Raw genomic sequence first — 12,895 nt, forward strand, 5'->3', positions numbered from 1 at the left:
TTTCATACAGCTCTGCAGTGATGCAGAGTTCATCCAAGCTTCCCGGTGTTAACGTAGCAAAAGTTTTGCTGCTTTCAGCTTAATGTTTTCCTAAGGACAGAAGGATTTCACTCAACCATAGATCACCACCTGCATGGTGCTTCCTATCACTCTAACATAATGTTTTATATATGAATATATGCATAAATATAATATATATGCATATATTTATACATATAACCTGGAATTAGCATCAGAAAGTGACTCACCTTATGTTTTTTGTTTGTTTGTTTGTTTTTTTGTTAAGAAACTAGCTTGGGCATTTTTCTTTTAGGTTCTTACCTATTTTTCTAAGGAAATTTCTAAATTATCAGAGAAAGAACATGGAAAAAAACAAACAAGAAACCAAACCCCCAAACCTCTATCTCAGAAGGGTTTTAAATAATCTTGGTTCTTTCAAAAGGCTGGATTTGCATATCCTAGTTCTCACTGATGTTAACGACACCATGACTTCAATGCCATTTGAGCTATGTAGAGGAGAAAAGGAACAGGATTTTTTTGCACCTTTTAAAAGCTTTTTTAAAATGACTAGACTACTGTTCAGCTTTCATCTGTGCACAAAAATTAGACCACTGTTCAATATAATTACAGCAATAGCACTCACAGTGGGCAAAAAAGAGTGGTATAAAGGCATCTTGGACTGATGCTGGCTTTCACCGGGGACAGGGAGACCACAGGACCTGCAGGTACCTGAGAGAAGTGGTTCCACTTTATTTATTTGAATTTAAAATTAAAAATACACTTCTAACCATGACATTTATACTGAGTGTATGAGACCTTCAGATGCCTTTATCCTTCAGGGGGCTCTCGATGCTCTGTGATGGCTGATACTTTTACATGTGGCACACTCTTATGGGGCCCAGTCATTTAATCAAAGTTAGGGTGTTTGCTGCAAAAATGTGAGGGAAATGCTGGGGATACCCACAGAAAAGAAAACGCACACTCATCTGTCAAAACGATCCTGTTTTGCATAGGAAATTATAAATTATTGCCCAGACACTGTATACATGTAGAAATGTTAAATACAATGCAAATTACATTTGCCTCTACACAACTGAAGAGAGGTAAAGTGGTTTCACACATAGAGAAATGTGGTTTAAGCTGCGGTGATTTTGTCAGTTTGGCTAGCACAGAAAAGTGCAGGCAAAATGAAAGCCTCTGTAAGCAGCATATATTGAAAATCCACCCTAACACAAGCCCAAATATACATTTTTTTTTCAGTAAAAATTCATTCTCTTCAGAGAATGGATGTGAGTCATAAGAGCCAGAGATGCCTCTTTCTATTCTGCACTGCCTCTATTGCTGGTGGGGAGTTAGCAACAGACCTCAATGGCAAACACAGCTGAACACAGGCAAATCCTCCTGCTAAGTGGATTTTAGTTCCCACAGTTTGATTTTATCTTTTTTAATGGAAGCTCCGGAAGTTTGGAAAAGGAGCCAAACCCTTTGTTCTTTCTGATTTTATTCTTAACTGTGCGAATGTGGCCTCAGATGGGTTTGGTGCAACTTCTGCTGGTGTGCACTCAAGTGCCGAGAGGTGAGGCACTGGGCAGCATCTCTCCAGCATCACCACCTTTAAGCATACACTCCATTGCCCCCCTTCCCCTTCACCCTGACAAGTGCAAGGCAGGATGAGACCCCCAAAGGGCAGCCAACTGCTCCCTGCACCTTTGTGCCTGCCCAGAGTCCCAGCAGCCAGGCAATGCATTGGAAGAAATGAGCCAAAAGCTTCCCTAGTGTCGTCTGCTCCCCAGTTTTGCGCTGTCCCGGTCCTGTGAGATCTCAGATGGGTGCATTTGCCCCACCAGCACAGGCACCTGCTTTTGCCAGATGCAAAAGTGGTCAGAGAAGCTAAATCCACACACTGTAGTAACCCAAGTGTCCATCAGTGGACCACCAAAACACCCAGGGCTGCAGGGAACAAGGAAGATGTTAGGAAGCTGGTGGAAAACTTCCTTTGCTTCACCGTGCCTTTGGTACGCTGAATCCTGCCATGGTGCACATAAGGACAAACCCACAAGCGTTCGAATTGCACTTACTTGTCTCTCCAAAAGCATTAAAGAAGAAAGACAACGTCAGATGGTAACAGTATAACTCAAAGCAACGACGCTAAGATGGGTGGATGACAAGCTGGTGACAAGTTTTGTTGTATTAGTCGGCGGGGAACGATGGTTATTTTCTACAAACCTGCATCGGTGTCAAAGCGCACCCTTGATTCACAGCAAAGCCAGCAAGATTTGGTTGTTAGGAGGTGCGTGAAGTGAATGGAAGATCTACCACTGTGTTTGCTCAACCACGGGTACATAGGAGCTTGCTGAGTGCCTCATTTTTGCCGTATCTGTAGCATTAAGCACCAGCTCAGGAAGGTTAGAGAGCACAGGTGTAACTCATGCTCTAAGTTTCCCAAGGATATTTATGCAGAGTTTTCCAATTTGGTCTCACTCGGGCCCTAATTCCAGAAGTTTCTCCTCCAGCTTTCATTTAAGGAGAACACTCATGGTGGGCACCCATTCTCCTATTGGACCCTAAGTGCAAACACTGGTGGAACATCAAAGCCATCAGCCCAGTGCATAATAAACACAGAGGACAAAAATACAAGTGAGAACAAGACGAACCATCAAATGAGGGCAGAGGGGAGAAGAGGGAAGATAATTAAGGAAGGAACAAAGGTGAATAATTAAGGGGATGGGAGGAAAACAAAGGGAGGAGGAAGGAAAAATCACAGTCAATGTACAAAACACTACAGAGTTGCTCACGATCAAATCACAAGCATTATATGGCAATGTTGCACACCTTCCAGTCCTTCCACTGTATGTTGGTCTGGAGGCTTTCCACAATGATGGGAATGATTTTTGGAAAAAATAAGGGGGCAGTGAAGGCATCGGGAGAGGGGGAAATAGGGAGGCTTATAAATATAGAGATATATATGATAAATCCATTTACTGAATATCGTAACAGAGAGCAACTCACGGTGAATTTACGCTGGAGACTGACGAGCTGCGAGATACAGTACCTCGAGTTTGCTTTACAAAACTGCACATGCAAAAACAAAACAAACAAAGAAAACAAAAAGTGAGAAAAAAAAAAAAGAGAAGAGAAACTATAAGAGACATTGGGAGGAGACTCATACAGGCTGTGTCCTATCGAATGCAGACTGCAGCGTGCATCTTGGTAGGAGACCAGGCAAGCTTCAGAAAGTGTGGAAGCCACAGACACACCACCTTCTAGTCAACAGGGAAACAACCAAAGAATCAAAATGGAACCAAAAGGGAAATAAATTAAAAGGTAAACCAAAAGCCACACGATGATATTAGGACTTTATGCCTCCATATGCTATACTCACAAAATCAAAGTCCTCCGCAGAAGTCATCTTTAGGACCTCGGGGTAGAGGTCTTTGTAGAAACAGATGGTGATTGCTTTTACAGCTGTGCTGCAAATCATTAGTTCCAAGTGGGAGCGGGATGCAAGACTGCTATTTCCCCCTCCGGTACCATGAGATGAGAGGAGGAAGCCTGAGAGCAGCGAAGAGCAGAGGCCGGAGGGAGGACCCTGGGCCATGCCTGGAGAACCAAAATCCAGCTGGGCCCCAGCAGCTGGTGCCAGGCTGCTTCAGCTCGGTCCTTGCGCCACGTGGGCTCTCCAGGGGCACCTACCTCTCTCCTCTGCCAGGCACAGGGATGTGTCTGAGCTCAAACCATCCGAATATGGCTCACCGCGTCTAAAAACCTATGTCTGCTGCAGCTTAGGCAAAGGATTACATGTTATTTAAAGGACCTTGTTTCAACTCACGTGTAATTTTGTAGATTCTCCTCCATTCAGTGTGCGTTTGTATAAATGTCATTACACATGGGGGGTTCTGAATATGGAAATAGCCAAATTACACAGAAAACAAAAAGTTTATTCTTCCTCTGGCAGGGAATCTACACAAAACCGGGATTCTAAATATCTTGATAGATCTTGGCTTGAGGCACTAACGTTTCACAGTTATAAACAATAATTTTTATAAATCTACATCATCTGAAGAACCCTCTCCGATGACAGAAAACAAAATCCCTTCACCTCCTGAATTTGCCTTTTCAGTTGCAGCAGTTTTTCCTGCTTCCCTGAGAGCTTCAATCTGTTAACAATCAGTGCTATCAAGCCAGAAGGTCCAATTAAAATCTAATGTTCTTTGGATATCATATGAGTAGAATTTTAAATACACATTTCATTAAAATTACCAGAATCTCCTGAACAGAAATGTTGGCCCATGTGAAGTATATAACACAACCACCCAAAGGCCAAGAAAACTGCAACAAATATAAGTAGCATTATGAAAAGTGTTTATAAAAGTTTCACTTGGAGCAAAGAATCGGCTGTGCAGCCAGGTAAGGCACTCTGCCCCAAATTCCCTATTTCTACATTTGCACCTTGCCAAATAAAAGGGGAGCAGGAATCAAAGGGGGGTTGCATGCTCTGCCAGGTTGCCAGGGAGTTTGTTCCCAGGTTGTTCAAGCTGGGGACTCCTTTACTTCTTGGCTGGATGACAAAGTCCCAGGATGGCAACTGAACCTTGCAGAGAGCAAGCCCCTGCCTGCACAAATGCCTGAAGCACACGTAAAGGATTTCTTGGGCAAAACAGGTGGAAAACTCATGATGGAGGAGAAAGTACCAGGCTGCCTTAATTTACCTGGGGGTCAGCACTGACATTGTGTAGTACCTGTGGAAATGTTGCTTTTAATTGCTAAAAAGATGCTCTCAATATCCCTTGGCAGAAGACTTGAATGAATTTTTGCATTTATCCCTGCCTCATTTGGTGCAGTGCAGGATGGAGGCCATGCTGTGGTCCTGCCAAACATCCTTGTAACTTGGCCAGGCAACGTTATGCAAGTCCTGCAGCACTCCAGGTTCACTTCTTTGCTCTTGTTCCTGGAGCTGTTTCTTTTCCTGAAACTGTGACCGACTACATTTTCACTAGAACTGCGGAGAGGAAAGCTGGGAAGCCAAGACAGCCTCCTTTTCTGAATCAAAACGACAGAAGTACTTGAGCTTTGCTCCGTGCTACTTACCATCCAAGAGGGACACAGAACAAGAGAGCGTCTTTCTGTGTAGCTGTTTGAGTCACCGTTACACCAACAGCAAGGGCAAAAAGGTAAGCTAACGGGAAGAACCACAGTACCTCACACATCAACACACATCAGGGGGGAGAAGAAAGGGAAGAAGTCACAAGCCAGCAAGAGAAAAAGAACACCTCTGCTAGTCTACGCACCATCGAGCACGGGACGTTTCATGGGCTGGGTGTTCAGGCATACTTCTTGCTGGGTTCTGTTGGGTACCGGCAGCCCAACAGGGATTTTAAAACAGAGCACAGTATTCCCAAGACAAAAGGAAAACATGGAGTCTCTGAGATGGAAAATGCCCTAAAGAAACAAAGCAACCCCCCCTCCCTTCATCCCCAGACCTGTACAAAAGGGACAGACACCTCGGAGAAGTCACTGAAATGATGTGCCACCTCTCTTTGCTCTCAGCAGTTTTCTAAGGAGTAGTCAACTCGCTCGTGTTACCAGGCAGCATCTACCTGTAGGCACACAATTAAGATGCCAACTGCTTGGAACAACCACGTGAGGGACCAGCAGAAACCAGTCACAGCCTGGAGAGAGGAAGAGGTCTTTCGAGGTTGGAACACTGTGCTGAGAAGCATGTCAAGCTTTGAAAAATGGTAGTGGTCAGTCCCATAGACAGTGTTTAGCTCTGGTGCCCAAGTTTCATGAAGTGCCTTTGCTACTTCCTACTAAGTTTCATCCATCACATCTGGGAAATTTTTCTCCCATACAGAACTCAACCCCTATACCTAATGTTTGAATTGTTTCCTTGGGTCTGGCTACCACTACAACACATTGCCATGTAGAATTAAAAACAAACCTAAGTAAATAAATGCTAGAAGTTCCACTCAGCATGACTTGGATGTGACTACTTAACAGGTTCCTACAAATTTAGCATTTGCATGCTGTTGTGATTGCTTTTTTAAGACTCTTCCCAAGAAAAGGTGAAGGCAGGCCACTGGAAAATACACAGGAATAAACAAATTCAGAGGCTGTTTTAGCCACCAGCTCAGAATCCCTGGAGCAGCCGTGGGGAGGACAGGACGTGTGCTTTGGTGCTCATTGACTCTCCGACTGGTCTGCTGGCCCGCGCGGAGCACCCATGCCGTGTGTGTGCAGCGCAGCCCCTTTTGTACGGGACATTGGTGCAGCTCTGGCCGGAATAGAAAAGGCAGAGGAGGTATCCAAATGCAGGGAGTTCAGGCTTTGGGTTGGCAAAGAGGCAAGTTCATCTATATGATGTAAAACTATTTGCACTGGGGTCTTCGTGCTGGCCATAGAAATAAGCCCGGCAGCTCTCCCTTCCACTGGCACCTATCCAGTGCTTTACACATTCAGCACCTCAGTTGCTGCCCCATTTCCCCTCCTGCTCTGTTCTCACCGCCAAGGAAGCTGCACCAATGGCTTGCTCTAAAGACCCGTCGGTCAGTACAGCGGCTCAGTTCGAGAGGCTGAGTGGTTTCGATGTTGTACAAAACAGAGGGTCTTAAAGACAATGCTGGGCAAACTGGACAAACCCAGAAACTCACCTCCAGAAACAACAAAGCAAGGAAAATGCTAAACAGAAAACAAAAATCACAAAAATAAGAATGAAACAATGGGCTAAAATTAAAATGCAGTAACTTATGTTAAACAAATACTCTGTTTTAAACCAAACATTGCAACAATGACAAAAACAATGTACCATCCTAGTTTTTTCATCCTGAAAATCCACAAAACAAAAAAGCCCATTCAGGATAGAGTTCACCAGGTGAAGAAAAAAAAGGTCAGAAAAATCCATTCCTGCAATTCCCTTTGGTGGAGCCAGGAGCAAGTCATTGAAATCCTGGGAGAGCAAAGAAGTAGGAGCAATAAAACAAGTGCACATAGAATATTGTAATAAAGCACCCTGAGTCAGCTGCAAGATAGATACCTGGATGCTACTGTAATAATGAATAGATTATTAAGCAGATCCCCATGACACAGCAGCACTTCACTATCTATCAACCATCAAACACACATAGAGGTAAAGGTACCATCTCAGACCCTCCAAGCAGGCTGACAGACTGAATCAGCAACCAGGTTCATAAGCCTATGAAATTATATTTTGTAACCAATGCAATAAATTGAACATTTCCCAGAGCTGAACTGTTGAGAGGCTCGAATGGCAGAGGGGAGCAGATGAATCAGTGCAGATAAACTGCAGGGTCACGAGAACACAAACGGGGAGTGCACGCTGGTTTTGCACAGGAAAAATGCCAGGGGTGGAGAAGCAGATACAAGGCTACAGAGCATGCAATGGCCTGCAAGGAGGCGTAGAGGAAGATGTACTCTCACAGTCCTTGATATGGGACTGACAAAGGAAAGAAGCAAAACAGCAAGCACAGCACCTCACCAGTGAAACAGCAGAATGACCACTAGGACTTTTCACCAGCCTGAGCTTGTCACCTCTGTGGGAGGTGGACAAGCACACCAGGAAGGTGAATATCACGCCTGAGGAAATGCAAGTCACGGTGTCCTCTGCTCTCAACACCTGAGAGACCTGGTTTTATTGATGAGGCAGAGAAAATGTTGATGTTCTCAGAACACTAACCCATGCTATAGATGCCTGTTGCTGTAGAAAATCCCTTTCCTATGTTTTGAAAATAAAATTGAGTCAGAAATCCAACCCAATATTCCTTAGGCCAAACTGATGGGGTAGACCCACAGACAGGATTGCAGCAGGACCTTGGTAGCTCAGTCCCATTTTTTCCCTGCTCCTGCTCACCAGCTCTGCAGGCATTTGCTTTTGGCAGTGTTATTTCCATAAGCCAAGAATCCTGTTTCCAGGACCTTTTTCATTCTCAACAGTGCTGAGCCACTTGCTGTACCTCACGCATATGTCCTGGTGGGATCCCATCAGCATGTTCATGCCACATCACATCAGAGCTTGATCCAACACGCCTTGCCATCAACATGGCACCTGCTCCACTGTCTGCACCACTCTGTAGCTTAAGACCACAAGAAATGAAGTAAAGGGGTACATCTGGATGTCAATCATGGGTCCCTACCATCAGCCCTACTGTGCTACATAACGGTATCTCAGGGATCAGTGCTGTAAACCCAAAATCTGTAGCTGCTAAGCCCCTTTTGGAGTTCTCACTATGGGTGAATTTCTATACTAAACATGACTGTGGCATGCACTCATTAAACATCTTTTGGATCATCAGCCAACAATCCATCCACTCATCTATCAATCTCTTGCAAAATACCTCACTTCTCCCTTGCCTTCTCCTGTAGGTCATTACTCATTTGGTCATCACCCTATTAACCTTATACTTTTTTTTTTTTTTTTTTTCCCAAAATAAAATAAAATAAAGTCCTCCACGTGTTGCGAGTGGCTATGTAAGCACCTCGCTGGCACTACAGCAGAGGGGACTGGAAGCCAGGTGACGGTGGTACATCGATGGCCTCCCATGCAGCATGCCTGATGTTGCTCTGGTTAGTAGATGTGGAAGCAACTGGTTGCACTTCTAAAAGTGTTCCCTTGTAAGCCTGATTACCTGCCTGCAGACATGGCAGGTGGGTTCTGGGTAGATACAATTTGAGGCAAAAGAAGCAGAAATCTACAATTTTGTACTTTCAATTTTGGTCACAAAATTGGCCCTGTGACATTGAAAACCAGGTGAAAGCCTGGTGAAGAATCACGGAATAAAGGTTATTTTACGTAACTAACAATGTGGTATGAAATCTTAGCTCTGTTAAAGCACTTTGGTTTCTAAGAAATTCTCACGTGCACCATGCTTTTGATTAAAAAGAGAAGAAATAGAAGACAAATAGAAGAAAATAAGTGTTATCATCTTGTGTTATAACATAACAGTTCCAGGAAATTCAACAAAAAAACAAGAGCAAGTATCCTCATATGACTTTCCGTCAAGACTGGACATCATTGTAAGAAAAGGATTATATTTAAAGCCAACAAATAGACATGGCATAAATAGGAGATGATTATAGCAGTAATTGCAAAATAAAATGGTAAGAAGAATAAAATAGTCAAATTAACAATATTCTTTCCCTTCGTATATAATGAGCTGGCTCCATTTGGCCTATTGTCTGGGCTGAAGTGGATTAAACTTCCCCTAAAAAGGTCTCACGGGGATCTTTCTTCATTCCAGATCCTTCGGAAAAAAACTGCACAGGAAATTCATTTTTCTGTGCATCAGCTTCCCTAGACCTAGGCGGTCTCCCCTGCAAAAAGGCATTAGAAAATACCAGCAACATTCAGCAAAACACAGGACCAAATTTTTAATGTTGCTTGTCCTGACGCCAATTCCAGAAGAGTTAAATGAAACCCTAACAAGAAACCAGTAAATCCACCCAAGGAAGGCACATCTCAAACACAGGGCCATGCAGGCAGAATTCTGCTCTGACCTCAGTGACATTTGGACAAATATTTCCACCTACAAATAAAAGTTTTGCTTCAGTTTAGATCAGTGTATGTGAAAAAGTGGGCCCCAAAGGAATATTTTCTAAGGATTCTTCCAAAACAGTATCACAGAATCTGTGCATACATCTACATCCATGTACTAAGAAAAACCTGCATTTGAAAATGCAAATGTATATTTCTAGCTATGAACCAGTGACTGTTCATGTATGTGACTTTATTCATTCCTGCAGTCTTTCAGGCAACAAAGAGAGAATATTCAAGCTCTTTTTTTTTTCTTCTTCTTTTTTTCCTTTCCTTTCTGATATTTTTGAGGATGCGTTTGCTCTTGAATCCTCTAAACAGAAATCATCAAACAGTATTTAATATAAAATATGCACACATACCTCTCAGAATTACAAATCCAAAGTGAAATGTTAACACTTCACCTGGTGAAATCTATCCTAGGACAGCTTAAAAAAAAAAAAAAAGAACCAACTTCCTAAAATATGGTTATTTACAGCAAGGCAAAAGATGAAACATTACAAAGGAAAAAAAAAAAAATAAAAATAAAAGAAGTACTTCGATCCATGGTTAAGTGATCAGTGCTGAAGTATTCAGTCAACCTACAGACTGTCAACAACAGAGATGGCATAAAAAGGCTCACAGAGTACTATGGGATGGCTCCAGTTGAATAGACATATAGCGACACTGAAGAACAGAAACCACACGATTAAGGTCCCAAATAATAAAATAACGCTTACGCGGCTATGGAAATGTTAGCTGCCGACATGGGGCTGACTTCTGCTACTTCCTTGGCCTTTTGCAGGGCGAGCTTTTGGTTGGTGGCTTCCTCCATCTCCTCCTCATCCTGGTGCAGAAAATCAAGACAAATCAGAGCATGCATCACTTAATGACAATAACCACAGCTCCCCGAGACATGGGTGTTGTGTGACCATCACCGCTGTGCTGTGAGGACAGCAGATATTCATTAAAATAAGGCAGAATTTCATAATTTCTTGCAAGGACCTCTGGGTACGGTTTTGCTGTCAGCAAAGAGATAAGAAACACAAGGTCTGCTCAAGTGCTCGGTGCATTTTTTGCTGGGAACACATCTCCCTCATGAAGCTGTCTTACCTCTTTTGGGTATTTTCTTATCCCTCAGTGTTCTGGCATAGCAGGGAGAGACCTGAGCAGAGGTGTGACATTTCTGGGGTAAAGGCAGCCCCCTTTATCTCAGACTTGCATATGTGAAAACACTCAAAAGCCTACATCCTACTGAAGTGCATGAGACAGACTCCTAAAGCCTTCGTGACTTCTTGCCAAGGTGTCTTGTCTGAAACAATAATCCCAATAAACACCAAAGGATTTGACTGGCTCTGCTCACGCTAGTTTTATCCCAAATATTTCCACTGATTTGAGTTGAATCACTGTGAACGTACAGGGTGAAAACAGAAAGGAGAAGATGTTGAAGCATAGCTGGTACAGTCGAGTGCAGATCAGAAAGCTGGTCACGTTCATGCTTTCTGCATACCCCTCAGATCTCATATTTGGACTTTTATTGGTATTGCAAGTTCCCTCAGAGTCGAACTGTGATTTATTTTCTCCTACGTGGTGTAATTACTAGAGAAATAACACTTAAAATCAGAGCGTAACTGTAGTTTCTTTAGCAATTGGATGAGGACAAAAGACAAAACAGGATCCCACTCAATTCCAATAGTCATATGGGTTAAACTTCCTTGGAGTTTTTCTAGCCAGTCAAATTAGATAGTAAAATCGGGGCAGGAGAAATACTGACACTGATGGCAATGTCAGAACCATCGTTCAGGGTGCTGAACCACATGCCAAGACAAGAGCAGGCACAGGCTCCTCTGTCAAATGGCCCGGGTCTACATCTGCTCCTCAGAGGTAACGCTGTGAAATAGTTACATTTAAAATAGATGTCTTACTGTCCGCATTCACTAATTTCAGGAAAGGAAAGCACAGAGATTTACCCATACTGAACGCCATACGCATGATTCCTTGCTCTGACTTTGGTGTTATTTGCTTAAACTGAACTCATTTTGAAACTGTTTTCTTCTTCTCTTTAAAGAGGAAAGATAAATTATAGGAAATTTGTAAAAAATAAATAAATAAATAAATAAAAATCTGTTATCATTAAGATTTCATATTTTTAAAAATTTCCCCTTTCCAAACATTAGCAAATCTATTACAAAAACAGAAAAACAACAAACAAACAACAACAACAAAAACTTAGTGTAGCAAATAAAGAATGAGGCCACAAAAAAAGCCTTGCTGAACCATTATACAAAGTCAGCAGTCAATATTTCTCAACAGCCAATTTCCAGTAAATTTATCAGCGGTTGGGATGCTACTGTAAATCTAGGGTATCTGAGGACATAAATCTTTCAAGAAATAAATTCCCAATAAGGCATCTTTGGGGGTTTTCTTTTCACTCAGCAGGTATCTTCAAACTGTTCCTTCTCTTGAGGACTCGCCAGGGCTTTTAATTTTTCTTTCTGTGCACCTCAAGCACCGGTTGCAGATTTGAGCATCTTTTTTTAAAGTTCTAGCTTCTACTCCATTCTCCCCAGTGCATCCGAAATGCAATGAGAATATTCATTGTCATAAACGCAGCCATCCCTAACTCAGAACAAGCATGCTCTTTAGCAGATGACTGCTTAATAATATTTCTGCAGCTCCTTCCACCCAGAGATTTGCGATCCCTCTACAAATACTAATTAATTCTCTGCCTGGTACGTGCCCTGTGATGTCTCATGGGGGCAGAGGCTCATCCTGCTCTGCTTGAAGCTGGCAGGGGTGATGGTGCGCGACTGAGGCAAGTCTCTGAGCTGTGACGGTGACTTCAGTGCCACCTCTGGGAGCTCCATCATCACCGTCATGGATAAAGGCACTGCCTATAAGGACAACTCCCTCTTACGTTTCCTTTCCATTTTCTAGAGCTCTAAATCTTCACTGAAACCACAGTTTATCACATGGCAAAGCCTGTCTTCAGTGCTAACCGTAATTATGTGCATAGTTAACACTCACTGTTCTTCATTAAACTCCCCCAATTAAAGACCTCTCCACTGGGATGGAGGAGAAGTCCCCGTGGCTGCTATTCCTCTGATTTCTGAGGAATTCTGGTCTAATTTTACATAAAATTCACACATCCCTCCTACTACATGCTTTTATGTGGCTTTCTTGGAGATCGCTGGCAGGGTGCAGAGATCAGAGAACACGCCTGGAGCTGGAAGATGTTTAGGAAAGCCAAAGGCTGCCCTGCTCACCCACCCGCGGCAGCTCTCCGTGCCAGCTTAGCCAGAATGAAGCATGCCATGTTACCGAAGGGGAGATATTGGAAGCAAATCTGGGGGCAATTTCAGATTCTAC

At 43.1% G+C, this 12,895-nt stretch overlaps 1 protein-coding gene across 10 annotated transcripts in view; it reads right to left on the reverse strand.

Moving 5' to 3' along the window:
- LOC116496971 (voltage-dependent N-type calcium channel subunit alpha-1B-like) overlaps positions 1-12,895 on the reverse strand; it is a 280,195-nt gene that overhangs the window by 77,437 nt on the left and 189,863 nt on the right. For all 10 annotated transcript variants that reach the window (XM_032200418.1, XM_032200421.1, XM_032200416.1 and 7 more), the window contains one exon: positions 10,267-10,373. In XM_032200418.1, the coding sequence (XP_032056309.1) occupies positions 10,267-10,373 (107 nt within the window). The remainder of the gene's footprint in view (positions 1-10,266; positions 10,374-12,895) is intronic.

The sequence above is a fragment of the Aythya fuligula genome, chromosome 19 (assembly GCF_009819795.1).
Source record: "Aythya fuligula isolate bAytFul2 chromosome 19, bAytFul2.pri, whole genome shotgun sequence".
Taxonomy (NCBI): Eukaryota; Metazoa; Chordata; class Aves; order Anseriformes; family Anatidae; genus Aythya; species Aythya fuligula.